General features: G+C 55.5%; 4 protein-coding genes across 4 annotated transcripts; 1 reads left to right on the plus strand and 3 right to left on the minus strand.

The window, feature by feature from the left end:
- Positions 1 to 2953: 2953 nt before the first annotated feature.
- Positions 2954 to 5706, minus strand: LOC106895623 (aryl-hydrocarbon-interacting protein-like 1). The gene is made up of 6 exons (XM_014955151.1): positions 5611 to 5706; positions 4780 to 4959; positions 4383 to 4571; positions 4126 to 4302; positions 3884 to 4017; positions 2954 to 3101 (listed from the first exon to the last, which is right to left on the minus strand). Exons 1-6 carry the CDS (start codon positions 5704 to 5706, stop codon positions 3047 to 3049), a joined length of 831 nt encoding a protein of 276 aa, XP_014810637.1. The 3' UTR covers positions 2954 to 3046.
- A 669-nt stretch (positions 5707 to 6375) lies between these two features.
- On the minus strand, positions 6376 to 12481 carry TAF7L (TATA-box binding protein associated factor 7 like). The gene is made up of 11 exons (XM_014955149.1): positions 12191 to 12481; positions 11445 to 11523; positions 10763 to 10896; positions 10238 to 10364; positions 9971 to 10029; positions 8893 to 8965; positions 8388 to 8504; positions 8000 to 8188; positions 7786 to 7898; positions 7425 to 7484; positions 6376 to 6819 (listed from the first exon to the last, which is right to left on the minus strand). Exons 1-11 carry the CDS (start codon positions 12254 to 12256, stop codon positions 6775 to 6777), a joined length of 1062 nt encoding a protein of 353 aa, XP_014810635.1. The 5' UTR covers positions 12257 to 12481; the 3' UTR covers positions 6376 to 6774.
- Positions 12482 to 12624: 143 nt separating this feature from the next.
- On the plus strand, positions 12625 to 16855 carry LOC106895621 (magnesium transporter NIPA2-like). The gene is made up of 5 exons (XM_014955148.1): positions 12625 to 12764; positions 13289 to 13345; positions 14050 to 14140; positions 14283 to 14443; positions 15535 to 16855. The coding sequence occupies exons 1-5, from the start codon at positions 12626 to 12628 to the stop codon at positions 16167 to 16169; spliced, it is 1083 nt and encodes a 360-aa protein (XP_014810634.1). The 5' UTR covers position 12625; the 3' UTR covers positions 16170 to 16855.
- A 694-nt stretch (positions 16856 to 17549) lies between these two features.
- Positions 17550 to 19100, minus strand: TIMM8A (translocase of inner mitochondrial membrane 8 homolog A (yeast); the record flags this gene model as incomplete). The annotated part of the gene is made up of 1 exon (XM_014954903.1): positions 17550 to 19100. A coding segment is annotated over one exon (216 nt), but the record flags the coding sequence as incomplete, so codon positions are not given.

The raw sequence follows: 19100 nt of genomic DNA on the forward strand, positions 1-19100 counted from the left end.
GAATAAATTTGTATTTATACTGAGACCCGGATCGGTACTCTGGCCTCTTCTATCCGTGCACCTTGGCTGGGTCAGGGCAGCTCCTGATGCTGTGCCAGTCCGGCACCGCTCCTGCAGGGCTGCTGGGACATGGATGTCCCTGTGTCCTGTGTCATCCTGGCTGTCCACACTACTGGAGGCAGAGCAGAAGCTGTGAGCAGAGCCCCAGGCTCCCCAGACACAGGTGGGTGCCCTGACCACCATCTTCTTTTAACCTCTTCTAACAAGCTCTGCTCAGGACCATGTGGCAGCCTGAGGGGTGGGACAGGTCCCTCTTCCTCACCTGGGAACTTCTGCTGTAGGAAACCCTTCAGCCCCAGGAAGGATGGAGGCAACGGTGGGATGCTGGGCAGGGAGTTCTCTCCCTCCATGCTTTCTCCCTGGAGCCCCTTGAGGTCTCCAACACCCAGAGGTGCCTCTGCTCCAAGTGCTGCCCATGTTCCCCAGGTCTCTGTGGCACAGTGAGGGGCTCAGCTGAGGACTAGCTCAGGGCAAGGCTGGGGGCTCTCAGGCCCTCTCTGCTGCATGGGGTGCAGCCCAGCCTCAGCTGATGGTGAAGCCTGCCCCAGGACTGCTACTTGTAGGGCTGGAGCTGCTCTCACCCCTCCCTGGAAGGGTTGATGATGCTCAGGAAAGGCTTGACATGGAGGACTGCAGTAGCTACGAGGACAGCTCTCACACAGGAGAGATTCAAGAGCTTAGATGGGGGTGAAATGCAGCCTCTTCAACACTCCCTCCAAAGGGCAGAGCGAAATGCCCCATCCCTGCGCCGCAGGCTCCAGGGCAAGGCGGGCGATGCAGGCTGTGATCAGGGAAACCGGTCACGTCCAGGAACAAATCCAGCCCACGCTGCCAGGGAAAAAAGCTTTTATTTCTCAGCCAGCGAAGCTCAGCGGGGCCCAGCTGAAAGGCGCTGGAGCCGATGAGTCGGGGCAGGGAGGCAGCAGGCGCTGCTGGACAAGCAGGGCTGGTGGCCCCGGCGGCAGCGGGGTGAGGACAGTATTGTTCCCGTGTCACTTCAGGGCCAGTCCCTGGCCCTGGGGCTCCCTCTCAGGGCACAGCAGCCCCGCTGCCTGTGCCGTGCCACCTCCTCATCAGCGGTCCAGCAGCTTTTCCCACATCCAGGGGTAACCAGCCCTGCTCAGGGCTGGCCATGGCCCAGGGTTGTGGCTCCGATCTCTCTGCTCTCGCTGCACCATTCGGGGGGTGCACCGCTTCCTTCCGTGACTGCTATGGGGTAGGGGGTACCTCTGCTCCTCCACCCAGCTCCTCATCTGCTGGTGAGCCCCCAGCCTGGAGCACCACCCTGGGAGTGATGCTCTCTGGGGGGATGCTGCCTTCCCCAGCATTTCCTGGGCTGCTACCTGCTCCCTGCTCCCCACAGCTCCCCTCTTCCAGCTCCTCTCTGGAGGTTTCATCCTCCATCTCCGGGGGCCCTTCGGCTGGCTCCAGCCCCTCGCCGGGGGGCTCTGGGGCTCCGCCTGGCTCCGCCTTGGCCATGCTCCCTGTGCCAGGCTGCCCACTGGCTCCCTGCTCCAGCCCTGGCCCGAGCTCTTCTGCCTCCATATCCCCTGTTGCCCCACATTGCCCTACAGCCAGCTTTTCCATCTCTGCTGCTGGGCTCTCTTCTTCTTTCTCCTCCTCCACCTTCTCCTTCTCCCTCTCCTCTTTTTCTCCCCCCTCCACCTTCTCCTCCTCTTCTTCCTCCTCCTCTCTCTCTTGTTGTTCTTCCTCCTCCTCCCTCTCCTCTTCCTCTTCCCCTTCTTCTCCCTCCTCCCCTCCTTCTTCCTCCTCCTCCTCCCTCTCCTCTTTTTCTTCCTCCTCCACCTTCTCCTCCTCTTCTTCCTCCTCCTCTTTCTCTTCTTTTTCTTCTTCCTCCTCCTTCCTCTCCTCTTTCTCTTCTCCCTCCACGTGTTCCTCTTCCCCCTCCACGTGTTCCTCTTCCACCTTCTCTCCCCCTTCCCCTTCTTCCCCTTCTTCCTCCACCTTCTCTCCCTCTTCCCCTTCCTCTTCCCCCTCCTCCTCCTCCTCCTCCTTCTCCCTCTCCTCTTTTTCTCCCCCCTCCACCTTCTCCTCCTCTTCTTCCTCCTCCTCTCTCTCTTGTTGTTCTTCCTCCTCCTCCCTCTCCTCTTCCTCTTCCCCTTCTTCTCCCTCCTCCCCTCCTTCTTCCTCCTCCTCCTCCCTCTCCTCTTTTTCTTCCCTCTCCACCTTCTCCTCCTCTTCTTCCTCCTCCTCTCTCTCTTTTTCTTCTTCCTCCTCCTCCCTCTCCTCTTCCTCTTCCCCTTCTTCTTCCTCCTCCCCCTCCTCCTCTTTCTTGTCTTCCTCCTCTGCCCCTATCTCTGCTCCCCCCTCCTCCACCTTCTCCTCCTCTTCTTCCTCCTCCTCTCTCTCTTTTTCTTCTTCCCCCTCCTCCTCCTCCTCCTCCTCTTTATCATCTTCCTCCTCTGCCCCTATCTCTGCTCCCCTGCTCTCTGGCTTTGCTCCACAGGTGCCCAGGTTTGCTTCTTCCCCCAATTCTGTCCCATCCCTCCCTTCCACCTCTGCTGGCTGCTCCTGGGCTGCTTCTCCTCCTGGTGCTTCTCCTTTACACCCAGCCCCGGGGGTCCCTTGTTCTGCTTGGTCAGCCCCTGGTTGTGCTGCTTCTTCGGTCGGTGCTGCTCCTTTACACCCGGCCCTGGGGGTCCCTTGTTCTGCTTGGTCAGCCCCTGGTTGTGCTGCTTCTTCGGTCCCTGCACCCTGCTCCCCTTGTCCAGGGGTCTCTGGGACCCCAACCTCACCCTGGGGTGCCTCTTTCTGCGGTGTCGCCCCGTTGCCTACCTCCCTGCTCTCCTGCCCCTCGCTGGCCCGTGGCCCCCGGGGCGGCTGGAAGAGACCTTGGTAGCGCTTCCGATCCTCCACGTGCTTCTTCCTCATCCTCTCCCCCAGCTGCTTCAGCTCCTTCTTCACAGCGGCCGCCATGGAGGGGTCGAGGTGAGCCACCCGCAGGAAGTCCTCCCGCGCCTCCCGCTCATTCCAGACAGCGGCGTGGGCCTTTGCCCGCTTGAAATAGGCCTTGGCGTTGTCTGCCGGGAGAGGAGAGCCCCCCGTGGTGGTCCTGCAGCTCAGGGCCACCAGCCACAGGAGCTAGAGACCCAGGGAACCCAATGGACATGGAGCACAGGTACCATCATAGGTGGGGGAACACGGGGTGGACACACTTGTAGGTAGGGGTACCATCATGGGCTGGGGGACCTGGGACATGCACATACCACCGTGGACACCAGGGGACACGGGGGGCAGGGATCATCATGGGTAAGGAGAACCATAGTGGGCAAGATCTGGATGATGTGGGACAAGAGAGGAGACCCCCCTGTGGTGGTCCTGCAGCTCAGGACCACCAGTCACAGGAGCTAGAGATCCAGGGGACATGGAGCACAGGTACCATCATAGGTGGGGGAACACGGGGTGGACACACTTGTAGGTAGGGGTACCATCATGGGCTGGGGGACCTGGGACATGCACATACCACCGTGGACACCAGGGGACACGGGGGGCAGGGATCATCATGGGTAAGGAGAACCATAGTGGGCAAGATCTGGATGATGTGGGACAACATCATGGGCAGGGAGGCCTAGATGACATGGGGTGCAGGTGCCAATATGGGCAGGGGAAAGCAAGGACATGGGCAGGGGGACCTGAGACACGGGTCCTGCAGTGGACACGGGGATCCAGATGACATAGGTACCATCAGGGGCAGAGGGACGTGGGATGAGCATTGTCATGGAGTGGGGATCCAGAGGACAGAGTCCTCCGGGGCCATGGGCACAGCTCAGGGGAGGGATGCAGGGCATGGGTACCATTGTGTTTCTGGACGAGCTCTGTCGTGTGCTCCAGCACCTCGTAGTACTCTCCCAGCTCCAGCTGGCACTGGCAGTAGTTGAGCACCAGCGGCGTGACCAGGCTCTCCAGCTTCAGCCAGCCATCCTCCCACGGCTTCTCCTGCCCCGGGGGAGTTCACAGCTGTGGCTGTCCCTTCTCCCAAGCACCCAGAGGGCTTTGCTGAAAAGGGATGGCAGGGATGAAAGGAGGTGGCTGGGTCCTGCTCACCTTGGCCTGGAGGTTCCTCAGGCAGATGACAGCCTCCTGGTACTTCGCCGCTGCCTGCGCAAACTCCTTTTGGAGGACGAGGCGGTTGCCCTCGCTGTGGAGCACGGGCACCGCCGCCAGCTTCTCCTCCTTGCTCATGGCCCAGGTGTCCCGCTTGTACGCCGAGGGCTCCTCCACCTGCACGGCCAATGGGACCTGAGCTGCCTGCCCTGGATGTCCCCCCAGCGCTGGCTGCCGTCCCCTCCATTCCCCCTTACCCGGAACAACTCCATGATGAAGATGAGGGGCTGTGGTGTCCGCTGCAGCTCATCCAGGTCGTCGTAGCCCGTGCTGTGGTAGTCGAACATGTTGCCCATGCCACAGCGGTGCTTCTGCCCTTCCAGGGGGTCCCGACCCTCCGCGATCCTCCGCATGCCCCTGGAGACCAGGGCGTACATGCCCGTGTGCTGTAAAGAGGGGGAGCAACCCGCTCAGCCACACGGGGCCAGCCTGCACCCCCTTTCTCTGGGGCAGCCCCCCTGGTGCTGTGGCTATGTGGCACCTGTGCCCCCTGTGCTTGCACCAGGTGAGGCTGGAGCACCTCTGGGGTGCACGGTCCCACACCCTGGCTCTGCAGAAAGGAGGGGAGTGGGCGCCCACGGGCCCCTCACTCACGATGGCGTCGCACCAGAACTCGGCCACCTCCCCGGCTCTCATGGAGCTGAGCAGCGTCTCCCAGATCTCCAGCTTGAACATCTTGCCCACGATGATCTCCATGGGCATGCCAGCTTCCCGGCTGTCGTCGATCACTGTCCTCTCAAAGTCATCCTTCAGCGTCTGGAAGTGGAAGGTGATCTGCCCCGGAGAAAGCTCAGCGTTGAGCTGGGGGAGGCACCGCAGGGAGAGCCCTCCGTCCCCTCCCCAGCCCCAAATTCCTAGGACACTGGGGCCAAGTCTGCTCCCGGCGAGGTGCTGGTTTGATTGGCAGCTCTCCATCCGCAGCAGGAGATTGTGCCTCCTACCCACTTCTCTTAGACAGCAAGCAGATGGTGGAGCTTCTTAACGCCCATCGCTGCTGCATCTCGCTGCTCTCTTTGGCTGCCCCTTTATAACCCAGTAGAGAGGACCTGGCAGAACCCGCGCTGATCTACCACTACCTGTGGGCTGGGGAACCTCAGAAACCTCCAAGAGCTCCCTGTTGGCTGTTTGACACATCAGGAAAGGCAAATTTCCAGCAACCCATAGTGGCTGCTGAGCTCCAATGGCCCCAGGACAGAGGGAGGAGGTGGGTAACAGCACCCAACGTGAGGTGAAGGGAGGGGGCAATGTGGCTGCCTGTGCCCAAAACAGCCCTTCCTGCTACCTCCCTTGAGAGGGATCTCCTGGGGATGGGATATCCCCAAACCACAGACCTGGAGCTCGGCTTGTCCCGAGATGGGTAGGGATGGCTGTGTCAGACCCACTCCCCTCTCCCAGGGCTTTGGGGTACCAAATGAGATGACTTACCTTGCTCCCATCCTGCAACTTCGGCAGCTCCCCGTGGCCTCCATGCAGAATCTTCTTTTTGACCCCTTCCACATTCAGCAGGTAGGTTTCCTCCATGGCTGCTCCTGCCGGGCCCCAGGAGCCGGTCACAGGCACATGGGCACGCTCTGACCCTTCCTGAACCCTGTGTCTTCCTCAGGGTCTCTCTCTTTCCTCACTATCTGGACACACATGTCATCTCCCAGGGCTTCTCCTGGCCTTTTCCTGAGGCAGAACCTGGAAGCCTTCTGCCTGTCCCCTGCCCTTTGGGTTGCGAGAAGGGTGTCCTGCCGTGGCACACCCTCACTGAAGCCCGCGGTGCCCTCCGTTGCGTTCTGGGACTGCCTTTCTAATCCTCTTCCCACCCTGCCAGGTTAATCTGGGATTTGCCTGCCTAGTCTGTGAGGAATTAAAGAAACTCCCTGATCAGGAGGACCTCCTTCCTCCCACAGAGTGACAGCTCACGGAGTCCCCTTCGCACGCAGCGACCCAGCCACGCCAGGAGAGTTCCAGGGAAGGAGCCCAACACCAGCCAGGGGCTGTGCGTGGTCAGGCACACGGTGACAAGAGGCAGTGCTGGTCTGTGCTCCAGAGACCACAGAGGAAGAGACCTGGGTTAGAAATGATACCTTTATTGAGTCTGTTTTGCAGACAAGCATTCCTCAAACACAAGAAGAAGCTCCTACCAGGCCACAGCCCATCAAGTCCAAGACTCAACAAGATGCAGAAAGCATCGAGGAAGAGACCTGGGTTGGAAATGATACTTTATTGAGTCTGGTTTGCAGACAAGCACTCCTCAAACACAAGAACAAGCTCCTACCAGGCCACAGCCCATCAAGTCCAAGACTCAACAAGATGCAGAAAGCATCTCACCGTCCCAGGGAGAACTAAACCCCTCTGGGAGAAGAGTGCTGTGTATTTATAGTAAACCCAGGGTTTTGGCTGCCCTCACAGGCATAGTCCAACTCTTTAGCTCCACCAGCTAAGCCCAGCACAATATATGTGAGAGCAGCTCTGGAGATGGAGCCTCTAGCCCTGCCCAGCAGCACATCTGGTGGCAGAGGGCTGTGACTAGAGCAAAGACTTCAGCGTGGCAGATGAACGCCTCCAGCTCTGCTCGCAGGGATGAAGATCCAGGCTCGCTCCTCACTTCTCCATGAGGGACTCCAGCTGCTCCTGCAGGGATGTCATCTGGAAAGAGAGAACAAGGCATTACAGTAAGGCAGGGCTGGGGCTCCTGGCAGCTCCAGCCCAAGCACTTCTGTGTTTCTGCAGATCTTCCACCTCCGGCGGTGGCTGCTTTGCTGGTAGCTTGCAGGAGCTGTGCCTGGGCACCACTGGGGCAGAACCCAGCACTGCCCAAAGGTGAAGCCACACAACAGGAACCTGGGAGCAGGAACCTCCTGCCTTGGTACCTGGTTAAAACTCAGCAGAGCTGCCCAGGCAGGGAATCTGCCAAGACCCTGTAGCTACTGCCCTTCTTTTACACGGGTGCTAGTGGTTTTGTGTCGTGTTTTACCCCAGAGAGCAATCCAACAGCCTTGGGCTGCTGACTAGATGAGTTTTGGCTCAGTGCTCCTCCAGAAGGAAGGCTGCAATCAACCCCATTTCCTATACCTCCTTGTGCTTTAGGAAGTTCCGTGCAGCTACAGAGGAGGTACAACCACACCTGGATCTGTAACACTGGAGTTCAGAGCAGCTGGTGTGGTACAAGATTCGGGAAACTTTGTCACAGGCCAAGCCTAGAACCGTGCCGTGCCCCAGTCCTCCCCACTCCACTGTGGGAGTTTCCTCACCTGCTGCTTCTCTCGCTCTTCCTGCTGCTTGAACTCATCCAGCACGGCCTGGAGACGGGTCTGCAGAGACAAACACACCACAGTTACCAATGTTTTCTCTACCTAATGGTGCTGGCACAACACATCAAATGGTACAGCAAGCCCCAAGTTGCACCGACAACCAGCCCCCTTATCTCCTGCAGTTTCATGAATTGTTTTGTCTCCACAGGGAATGATGGAGTGCGTGTGGTCACACCACAATTTTTAAGCCAGGAGGTAAAGGCCCCTCACTTTTCCAGGGCAGCAGGAAATCAGTCTGCTGGATCTAAAGGCAAGCCAGTGCTAAGCAGAAGACTTGAAGAGACCCCAGGAGAGCTCTCACCTTGAGGGCTAGGTTCTCCACTTTCATGATGAGATCTTCCTGGCGCTTCCTTCTGTCCTGGGTCTCTTGGAGCTTACTTTTCAGGTTGTCAATCTGTTTCTGGATCCCCATGACTGGAAGAGAGAGTGAGCTCAGACCCAGAGCAGCAGCAGAGCAGGGCAGTGCAGCCTGCCTGGCACCCTGGTGATTCTGCTGCGCTCTGCCACCCGCTCACCTATCTGGTTGGACCCCTCGTTCTCCTGTTGCTGCCCGTCAGACTCATTGAGCTTGTCCTGCAGCTGCCTCTCCAAGTCCTCCTCAGTGTCCATGATGTTCAGGTCTTCATCGTCATGATGATCCCTTTCGTCTTCGTCTTCGCTGCTGCTGCTGATGTCATTAAATATCTCCCGCAGTTCGTCATGTTCTAGAGGGGTGCAAAAGGGAAGAGGGAAAACACAGCTGATGACCTCTCTGCACCCTCTGCCTGGTAGGGACCACTTCAGTAGAGGGTGCCTGTCTCAGTGCCCTCCCTCCTTCACTCTGGTTAGGGTTTACCCCAGAGGGAATGGGCACAACTGATTACTAAGCGACTAGAAAGAAACCAACAGCTTTCCCCACTGCACCTGAGGAGCCATGGCCTTGTTTATGTCCCGACATCCCCGGGGAGGAGATGTCCAGGCTGGTGAGAGAACCATGGTTGTCTACTTCTTTTGTTTCATCTTCAGCAATGACTTCCCAGCCTGACAGCAGGAACAGACAAGTCAAGGGAAAAAGAGGAACATGAAAGATGCAGAGTGCTAAAAACTGCAGGAGATTGCTGCCCCTGCAACAAGTCTGGCCTTGCACCCATGAATAACCAGGACAAACAACCCCAGCCCCTTTTGTGATGTCTTCTCCTCTGCTGTTAAGCTCCTGCTCACTACAATAATTCAGTCTGCAAGAAGAAGAAGAAATGATGAGCTCTGAACAAGGCAAAGATGAAGCTCCAAAACTTCAGTGCCTCTTGTGTCCTCACCTCCCAGCCTCTCACACCCACCCAAAGCCGAACTTGTCTCTTCTTTCCACAACCCCAAGGTCACACACAGCTTCCTGTCCCCAACTCGAGCTTTGTTAATTTTAAAAGGATACGGACACTGACAGCTTCAGCATCTGTGCTCAGGAGACGCTTCACCTCTTTTTCCACATCAGGAGACTCAATATACTGGGCCAGAGAGGGGAAAGAGAACAGTGATTAAACGCCTTATGTGAGCCCCTGGTGCTGGTCAACTCCAACCCTCCACCTCTGGACAGACCCCTCTTTTCAAGCCTCTTTTCTCTTATGCTTTCTGCTCATGTTCACCCTAAAAGTAATCTATGCACCTCCAGAAAGCAATCCATCTTCTTTGTGCAGAGCTCCTCGGTGGGTTGTGTGCTCTCATTTTTCTACTTATACTACTTACGAAATTAGACTTTCCGTGTGTATGCAGAAAGTCCTCGAGGTGCTGTTTCCTGATGGATGGTCAACTCAACTCCTTCCCATCACACTCAAAAGGAGGTTTCATTTTTCACTTTTAAATTAGCCAGGAATCTTAATGCGGTGACATCAAACCCCTCCTGCGGGCTATAAGAACGTCTCAAGTAATTTGTTTCCCAAATGTCATGCAAAATAGCACTCCATGCTGTTCTGGGAAACTGCAAAGCGGAGAAGAACAAGTCTTCCCAGCCTCAGGGTGCTGCAGCTCCCCAACACCTTGCCTGGCTTGTGCATATGCACAGAGACAGTCTCTGAGCTCCATCTGTTGTCACTCCCCCAGCTGAAATGACAGTTATTCTATTTGTAGTGCCGCTCGTTGGGGAAGTGAAGGGGCCATGCACAGAGAGATGATTTCAGCCGGGAAAGCAGGAACGAGTGAAGCCTCATCTCCATGTGAGTCTTCCTTTTGTCTCTATGAGCAGGAAGAGCCACACTATGGCAAGGCAGCCACAGGAATGGAGTTCTCCACAGAGGACTTTCCCCTCAAGAAGCATCTTGGAGAACATGGAGGAAGCATCCAAAGAAGTGTTTAAATCTACTACCCTGCCTTCACCTTCACCTTGGGTGAGGAAACATGGGAAGCAATGTTAAGAAATTGCATGTTTTCTGGACTAATAGAGTGTTTCAGCTCTAATGTCTCTGCCTTCCTGTCCCTCGGTTATTGCATCTGCATCTCTGTGAGAAGCAACTCACCTTCTTCTTAGCTGTCTTCCGGAATCGTCTCTTCCGCACGTTTTTCAGGGGAAGAGTGACTGTGACAGAGGAAACAGATTGCATGTGTCAGGCAGATGGCCTAACGGGAGAGCCGCGTGCCAAAAGGGAGAAGATCCCTTCAGGAACAGGGAGAGCACTGCAAACGGAGCAGCAGCATAGCCAGGACACAGCAGTGGTGAGTGCCCTGCGTGGCTGTGGGGACACTGGGGTGGTGGGATGGAGAGGTTTGGCACAGCTTCTACTCACTGCCATGGTTCCAGATGAATTTCTTCTCTCTGTCCTTGTCCTTCTTCTTGTTTGCCTTGGGGTCAGTGCTCACGGTTTGCTCTTCCAAAGGCGGGTAGAGATCACCATCCACAGTGCAAACAAGCATCTGGAATCCCCACATGAACACAAAAGGGTGCTTATTGTAACACAAGGACAAAGGGATGTGAAAGCTTTTCTGGGAAATGAGCAGTGACTGCCCACTGCATCTTGTGAGCCAAAGGGATTCACGGGCACGGGGTACAAGAAACAAGATGTTTCCCACCCAGCTCAGTTCATATCTAAACACAGCAGCAGTTAAGCTGTTACAAGGACAACCCCATTTCATGATTAAAAAATGGGATTTCTAAACACCAAGTGGAGCGGGGAATTTTAAACTGCTGATATTGTGAGAATACACAAATTGGCCATGGCGTTCAATTTCTCCAGCGGCCAAAGCGTACAAGGATTTTCCTGGGGAAGGAAACAAGGAATTAAGCTGTAGGGGCTGGCAAGGACAGCCCATACCTGGCAAATATCCGCTGTCTTATAGAAGGTTTTCTTGTCAATGGTTTTTAAGCTCTCGATGATGCAGGGCAGATCCACCAGCTTGGCTGCCAGCGGCACCCGGTCTACGCGGACAATCCCATGGCGCCCATCGGCTGCGGGAAGGCAGGGGACAGGTAAGTGCTGTCACTAAAGAGTGAAACTGAGAGATACATTCCTGAGCAACAGAATCACAGAACTGTCAGAGTTGGAAGGGACCTTCTAGAGGTCATCTAGTCCAACTTCCCTGCCAGAGCAGGGTTGCCCAGAGCACATCACTCAGGAGCATCCAGGTGGGGGCGTGAAGATCTCCAGAGGAGACGCCACACCCTCCCTGGGCAGCCTGTTCCAGGGCTCTGCCACCCTCACCCGAAAGAAGTTCTTCCTCATATTTGAATGGAACTTCCCATGTTCCAGTTTGTGCCCGTTGCCCCTCGTCCTGTCACGGGGAACCACTGAAAAGAGTCCGGCTCCATCCTCCTTCAACCCACCCTTTAGATACTTGTCAGCATTAATAAGGTCTCCCCTCAGCCTTCTCTCAGAGTCCCAGCTCTCTCAGCCTTTCCTCACAAGCAAAATTTCACAGGAAAACACATGCAAGTTGCACAGCTTCACTTACGGACACTCAGAGGAGCTTTGAGGTGCCCTGATCCTGCTCACTCACCGTGTAGCTCGATGGTGAGCCTGTCCTTCAGGTTGACATTCCCGGACTGTACCGCTCGCCGCACGGTGGAGGCATATTCCTGGGAAGGTTGGACAGACTCAACGTCAGGAACGGGTGTGCTTCCTCTGAGAATCACCAAAAGCTTCTGACCAACCTACCCACACCCCTGCCATCCCAACCCAGAAAAACAACTGCAATGAAAATGGCAATGAAAACTGCACCCTCCTCCCAATACCACGTATTAACCCTGTGGCTCTGCTGTTCCCAGTGCCTTTCACACCCTCCTGACATGATACGGCTGTGACAGAGGACCACAGCCCTGGGGGACGTTGCAGCTCCCCTCATGGCTCTGGTGGGCTCAGCAGGACACAGTTTCAGCTTTAAGCACCCGACAAATAGCATCAAGTGCACTGGCAGCCATGGCAGCTAAAGACCCAGCACTTGCTGAAGCTCTACTCTTACAGAAATTTCCTCCCTCGTCCTCTGAGTTGTCTTCCGAGCCTCCTGCTCCGTCTCACTCCCCCCACAAGAGGAAAACATGGAAAATCTCTTCAAACGAGTGGGAATGTGCTACGCGAGGCCAAAAGCATCCAACCTGTCCCTTGCCGGCTCCACAGACATCCCACTGGCCTGTCCCCCCCCCTTCCCCTTCTTAATCTCTCTCCCAAGCCCGGTGCTCCCCAGGCAATCCGGACGAAGGCCCGACGGCAGCCTTTTGGGCTGTACCGGGCCCAGCGGCCTCTCACCGGCGGCAGCCGCAGCACGAATTGGCTCTCCAGCTCATGCGGGGCATCGTCCTTGCTCTTACTCATCCTCTCTTCTTCCTCAGCTCGCAAAAACCAGCCACGATCACCTCCCGGCCAAGAAGGCTCCTACACGGTAACCCCAGCCCGACACCCCCGGGGCCGTGCTATCGCCCACGGACACCGGCGGGAGGAGCTGAAGGCGGGGGTGTGTTTTTCCGGGGCCTAAACCCCCGGGGAGCAGGACCTATCCGGTGGCCGCGACGCCCAGCCCTCCCTACCGGAGCCTCCCGCGGAAGCAGGCCCTGGTGCGGTAGCAGAGACTCCTCCCCCCCCTCCCCGATCCCCTTTCTATTCGTTCCGCCCCGTTCCGTCCGTTCCGCCCGGCGGCGGGGGAAGGCTTTTGGCGACGCACCGGAAGCGGCGGCGGGGGCTGCCATGGGGGCGGCGGGCGGGCGGACCGGCTTTTATGTGGGGCTGGGCCTGGCCTTGGCTTCCAGCGCCTTCATCGGCAGCAGCTTCATCCTCAAGAAGAAGGGGCTGCTCCGGATCTGCCGCCGCGGCCGCGTCAGGGCAGGTACCGCCACCACCGGGCCGGAGGCTCGGGCTAACGGGGGAGGCCAGAACGGCCCGGTGCGTCCCCTGTCACCTCCGCCCCGGGGGCCCTGGGATGTCCCTGCACCCCCCCCCCCAGACCCCGCGGGTCACCGTAGTCCGTCTCCGACCAGCCCTGGGCCTGGGCCACCCCCCCGCCTTGTTGGGAGGGAAGGTTTGGTCTAAAAGCGGAGTTTTTACCGCAGGGATTAGGCGGCCATCGCCACAAAGACAAGTCTGTAGAACGGCTCCCGTGTTCTTGAAACATGAGACAATGCGGGGATAAAACGGGGGAGAACCTGGGGGATAAAATATTTGGGTTTAGGGGAAAAGAACTGGTGGTTGCCCACACCTGGGTTGGGCTGATGTATGATGGAGACAGACCCGAGGCAGCCTGGAATTTAGAGGAGGTCGGGCTGCTCCCATTTTGCTTCTGTTCTGGCAGGATAATGAGCTTTTCGTGTACCTTCACTTGAAGTTTCTTGTTGCTGTCTCTTCCTTACTTAGGGCAAGGAGGTCACGCGTACCTGCAGGAATGGCTTTGGTGGGCAGGGCTGCTGTGCAGTAAGTACCCTCTCTGAAACTCCAGCAACACGCGCTTTTGTGTGTTTGTGAGTGTGTTTGTCATCATTGTTTGAGCACTTGATTTTCATCCAAGTGTCTGAGGATGTTGTCGATCTAATTGTAACTCTAAAACATTCTAAAGTCTCAGGGATTACGAGGTTCCTCTGCTAAACAGGAGTTGAGGCGCTGGTCTGACTGGGTGGGGTTGAGTAGTTCTGAAGTGGCCTGTCCAGCTGAGGTAGTTCCAACAGCACATCCAGCACCGTGCGTTAGTGCTGCAGTGATTTCAGCAGCTCTGGTTTACACTTTGCAACGTTAATAACCAATTGTACTTGATTTCCCCTTTAAAAAGCTGTAAAAGCTGTTCCAGGAGAAGAGCATGACTTAGAAACACGAACCAGGCCAAAACTCCTTCAGCTTTGAGGACATTATGGAAATACTTCTCTGTGGTTACTGCTCAGCTGCATAGCCCTATGTAGCCACTAAGGATCACCATGCGTTACTATGAGCCTTCTCTTCCCAAAAGAACCCATCTTGGGCTTCTGCTTGTTCTTGCTGGTGCTATTCTTTCCTGGTTGCAAGACATACCTCAGAGAAACACAGAATGCTCAGGTGGAAACCAAGGCTCTCTTCTGACTGCACTCCAACGAGCATTATGCTGAATTGCTCCTACTTTGGCGCTTACCTGACAGTTTCTCTTGCAGTGGGAGTTGGAGAAGCAGCAAATTTTGCTGCCTATGCCTTTGCCCCTGCAACGCTGGTGACTCCACTGGGTGCTCTAAGTGTCCTTGTTAGGTAAGCAGCCTCAGAAACACCCTTACGTCACCCACCACCCCTTAGTGGTGAAAGCAGTTGCTCTGCTTTCCTCTGTCTCTTCCTTCAGGCATTCCATCCCTTGGCCTAATTGGTTTTGGGCTTTTTTTTTTCTATCTTTTAGTGCAGTTCTGTCCTCCACCTTCCTGAATGAGCAGCTGAATGTTCATGGGAAGATTGGCTGCCTCCTCAGTATCCTGGGCTCCACGGTGATGGTGATCCATGCTCCGCAGGAAGAAGAGGTTTCCAGCCTGGAGTCAATGGCAGAGAAGCTGAAAGATCCAGGTACTTGAATAAAAAGGATCCTGTTAACTTCAGGCTTGGAAATGATAGTAGAAGATAGGATACAAGTTGGCTAGATTGGGAAGGACTGAACTAAAGGGTAACTGAGCTGTTCCTTGCTCTGCATTCCAGTGGAGGAAATGTTCCCCCATGTCCAGAAGAGCTTGTGGGTTGCCTTCTGGCCACGCTCCAAATGTGAAATAACGTTGTCAAACAGCATTTGATGCATGTGCTCAGAGGATTTACACCTTATTAACTAGCTCAGAACACAGGGGGACATGTCAGCTTTTAGGACTGTCACATCCTCTTGACTCTGGAAGAAAGAAGCAGACGGGGACCCCACTCTGCAGAGAGGGAGTCTAAGTGATGCTCCCAAGTCCCTGGCTCTGTGCTGAAGGAAGGAGGAGAACTTGGGTTGTTAACTTAACCAAATGTGCCTTTTTTTGGGTGTGCTGTCTGTGAGATACAGAAGCAATAAGCAAAGAGTATGGGAATTAGCTGAGCTGTCAGCAGAAGGGGTTGGCCTGTGGCAGTGCTGGGATTGGAGAGGGAATTCCTGTACAGGAGGGTAGCAGTGTTGTGCCCCCCATCTTCCTGGTCAACAAGCCCTCCACCAGTGCCACACAGCCTGGCTGCACCCCTTCCCCTTCCAGCACAGGTATCCCCTGACAGGCTGATTTGTGGGGCACATGGGAATTAGCTGTCAGCAGAAGGGGTTGGCCTGTGGCAGTGCTGGGATTGGAGAGGGAATTCCTGTACAGGAGGGTAGCAGTGTTGTGCCCCCCATCTTCCTGGTCAACAAGCCCTCCACCAGTGCCACACAGCCTGGCTGCACCCCTTCCCCTTCCAGCACAGGTATCCCCTGACAGGCTGATTTGTGGGGCAGTGCTGTGATCAGCCCTGTTGTCTCTGCAACTTTGCTCAGGCTGGAGACCAACTCTGCTTCCCAACCCTGGTCCCTACGGGTGGAAGCTAAAAAGACAGACTGATGGGGCAGTTCCTTGCCTGTCCTCCATCTCCACTTGCTGTTCAGTTACATCTGTCACTGGCCCTACTGTTCTCTGATAGAGCTCTTTAATTCTTCTTTCCCCAAGGATTCATTGTATTTGCTGTGTGTGTCCTGGTGAGCTCCCTTCTGCTTATCTTCGTGGCTGGACCCCGTTACGGACAGAGCAACGTCCTGGTTTATGTTTTGGTCTGCTCGGCCATCGGCTCCCTTTCTGTGTCCTGTGTCAAAGGCTTGGGCATTGCCCTGAAGGAACTGTTTTCCGGGAAGCCAGTCCTGAAAGAACCACTGGGCTGGGTGCTCCTGGTGTGCCTGGTGATCTGCATCAGCGTCCAGATCAACTATCTGAACAAAGCTTTGGACATCTTCAACACATCCGTGGTCACGCCCGTTTACTACGTGCTCTTCACCACATCGGTCATGACGTGCTCTGCCATCCTCTTCAAGGAGTGGCAACACATGGTGCTAGACAACATTATCGGCACCATCAGTGGCTTCCTCACCATCGTGTCCGGCATCTTCCTCCTCCACGCTTTCAGAGACATGCCCTTCACCCCAGACCTCCTGCCCCTTTTCCTGCAGCAAGGCAGGACAGACCCACGCACCTCATGGAGGAGTGCAGACAGGCATCAGTCATGTCAGCACCAGCCTCTCCTGCCCTCAGAGGACAAAAGCTCTCAGAGCGCAGAGGAGGAAGAGGAGGAGGAAGGTGAAAGCATGTGAGGAAGCCTCTGAACTGCTAGCTTTCTGCTCCCACTGTGAGGTTGGACATGCTGCCTCAGCTGCTGCTGCACTAGCAGGAGATAGCAGTGACCATCTACCTGCCCCAGGCGTGGGATGGGTGACCTGCTGCTGCCACGGGCTGACAGGGACAGCGGTTTCCTGCGACAGGAGCCCTGGGAACAGCTCATGTCCTGGGATCTGGTGCCTCTTTGCTGTTCTTTTACATGAAGAATTGATCTGCCCTCATCAGGATGGAGGCTTCGGCGGCGCAGAGGCCCTCAGCACTAACACAGGGCTAACCCTCACTGAATGCGAAGAACACGCATTTGGGGACGCCTCACAGCCTTTTTAAAAAAATATACTTAGAAGATTAACAGTTACAAAATAATCTAACATGGTGCTAAGGTTACACAGAGAGAAGATGAATGTCTGGCTTTAAAGATGACACACCCAGAGTATTAATTCAAAAATTCCTCTGTCAAGTACTGGTTTTGCTCACTCTGCTAGAATTTATTTACAGATTCACATCCGAGAACAGAATACAGCCAAAACTGGAAAACTTCAGTGGTGCTGCCACGTGGTGCCGTGGCTCTTACAGAGGGACCAACCTCTTCACCCATCATCTGCAGTGCGGGTTGATTAAGTACCTGCTTAATATTCTATTAAAACCCAATTTGTTCAGTTACCAAGTGGCTTCTGACACATTTGTACCGAGAGCTGGGCCAGCACGGAAAGGGCTGAAGGATCACAGGGGTAGGAAGAACCGTGTGGATGCTCCAGAGAAAGTCAAGATAAGGGGACAGGAGAGGGAATTGTTGACTGTGGGAACAGGAGTGACCCAAGAGTCCTTAGCTACTGAGGTAAGTCTCTGAATGGTGACTAGACAGCTGTGTCCTCACTTGGGTGGGTTTATATCTGCATAGCTGTTTAACCCATCCTGAATTTGTTGCCGTGGCTCTTACAGAGGGACCAACCTCTTCACCCATCATCTGCAGTGCGGGTTGATTAAGTACCTGCTTAATATTCTATTAAAACCCAATTTGTTCAGTTACCAAGTGGCTTCTGACACATTTGTACCGAGAGCTGGGCCAGCACGGAAAGGGCTGAAGGATCACAGGGGTAGGAAGAACCGTGTGGATGCTCCAGAGAAAGTCAAGATAAGGGGACAGGAGAGGGAATTGTTGACTGTGGGAACAGGAGTGACCCAAGAGTCCTTAGCTACTGAGGTAAGTCTCTGAATGGTGACTAGACAGCTGTGTCCTCACTTGGGTGGGTTTATATCTGCATAGCTGTTTAACCCATCCTGAATTTGTTCCCAGAAAGGCTGCTGGCTACAAGCCACCCATGGCGTTAGGCACTCACACGCCCTCTCCAGCCACCGCCAGGAAGGCTGCTGGCTACAAGCCACCCGTGTTAGGCACTCACACGCCCTCTCCAGCCACCCGTGGCAAGTGGACTTGTACCAACTGCTTTCCCACATTCCTGTGCAGAGCTCTAAGCCGCTGGCAGTGGGTCACTCCAGGCTTCCCAGAGCCCTGCTGTACATAAAGCACTGCTGGAATGCTACGCTGCCTTTCCAGAGGGAGGATCAGTAGTTTGGTGTTTTTCCAGGCAGAAGCTCCTCTCTGTGTCCTGGGGGCAAAGGTGCAGAACACACGGCCATAGGCCTCCCTCCAGTCATCTCCACAGGTAAAGATGTGTGAGATTATAAAATAGCTGGTTACTCTTTTCTTGCATTTAGTCTCTCTCTAAAGAAAGTACTCCTTTACAGGACAGCAGGAGCTGTTAACCCTTTGGGGAAGAGGAGGGCAGGCCACAGACTCCCCCAGGAAACGAGTTTGAGTCGTGGGAGCAAATTAATTGAGAAACAAATGAGAATTCAGAGCAGACCTTCTAGCCAGGAGACAGTCGTGCACCCTCCCTGCTAAATTTCCAATAAATTTGCAATACACAGGGTCACTGGGAAGGAGGGGGACTGACAAGACGACCAGATTTTTTTTCAATTCTCAGTGGCCATCTACCTGAACAAAGAAGAACCTCATATTAAAAATTGACCCAGTTAATATTTATTACGTTGGTCGGGGGAAAGCACTTCATGGAGCGAGTGGGTATTGACAGAGTTGTGCTGGAGTTTGGTAATTAGCCACTTGGCCACGCGAATGATTTATTTATGGAAGCCTGAAAGTATTTATTTTCCAGTAGTGACTGCCTGGGATGATCACTGTGCCCGACGAGCTCTTCTCTCTAAGGGTACCTGTACCGGCCTGCGCCGCCACGGCGCCTGCGGGGCTCGTTAAACGTTTACCCAGGAGGGTTCATTTTGTGCAGCAGGCTTGGAAGGCAGCGGTGGCCTTGCCCAGAGCTGAGATTGCCACCAGCGAGTGTCACCGTCCCTCCGTGTGGCTGAGTGGGTGCCTCCCTGCGTAGCGTGGGGTGGTCCCAGCATGACGACGGTGGCCACGGGGCCGGGAGTAATAGCACGTCACCCCGAGGAGGGGGCAACCCTGCCTCTGTCCTGGGCTCTCATCTTTGCTGCAGCTTTCCCCCGAGACCGGCTCTTAAATCAAAATCCAAACCCCCAGAGCTGATCCTGGCTCATTTCAGGCGGCAGAGTGACCGGCGGCGGAAGGTCCGGCCTGGCGGGGAGAGGGGGATGAAATGGGGGGGTGCTGGCCGGTGTGTCCCCCCACCCCCGGGGGCGCGGGTCCCCCCCCCTCAATCGGACAGGCTCTCCGAAAAAGCCGACTTGGATTTCTGCGTCTGCTCCAGCCGGTTCAGGATGAACTGGCTGGTGTCGATGAAACGCTCCACGCAGTTCACGAAGCACGTCTCGGCCCGGCTGTCCAGCTTCGGACCCGGCTTGTCCATGCACTTCTCCTGCACACAGCGTGGGGAGGGAGGGGGGAACCGGTGGTCCCGGGGGCACGGCGG

The sequence above is a fragment of the Calidris pugnax genome, unplaced genomic scaffold (assembly GCF_001431845.1).
Source record: "Calidris pugnax isolate Ruff unplaced genomic scaffold, ASM143184v1 scaffold38, whole genome shotgun sequence".
NCBI lineage: Eukaryota > Metazoa > Chordata > Aves > Charadriiformes > Scolopacidae > Calidris > Calidris pugnax.

Coding starts and splice junctions, on each gene's coding strand:
- LOC106895621 (XM_014955148.1), top strand. CDS start 12,626: ATGGGGGCGGCGGGCGGGCGGACCGGCTTTTATGTGGGGCTGGGCCTG. Junction 12,765..13,288: donor CCGCGGCCGCGTCAGGGCAG/GTACCGCCACCA, acceptor TTCCTTACTTAG/GGCAAGGAGGTCACGCGTAC. Junction 14,444..15,534: donor AGAGAAGCTGAAAGATCCAG/GTACTTGAATAA, acceptor TCTTTCCCCAAG/GATTCATTGTATTTGCTGTG.
- LOC106895623 (XM_014955151.1), bottom strand. CDS start 5,706: ATGGAGGAAACCTACCTGCTGAATGTGGAAGGGGTCAAAAAGAAGATT. Junction 4,960..5,610: donor AGTTGCAGGATGGGAGCAAG/GTAAGTCATCTC, acceptor TCTCCGGGGCAG/ATCACCTTCCACTTCCAGAC. Junction 3,102..3,883: donor ACGACAGAGCTCGTCCAGAA/ACACAATGGTAC, acceptor CTCTCCCGGCAG/ACAACGCCAAGGCCTATTTC.
- TAF7L (XM_014955149.1), bottom strand. CDS start 12,256: ATGAGTAAGAGCAAGGACGATGCCCCGCATGAGCTGGAGAGCCAATTC. Junction 8,966..9,970: donor GGAAGACAGCTAAGAAGAAG/GTGAGTTGCTTC, acceptor TCTCTGGCCCAG/TATATTGAGTCTCCTGATGT. Junction 6,820..7,424: donor AAGAGCGAGAGAAGCAGCAG/GTGAGGAAACTC, acceptor CTCTCTTTCCAG/ATGACATCCCTGCAGGAGCA.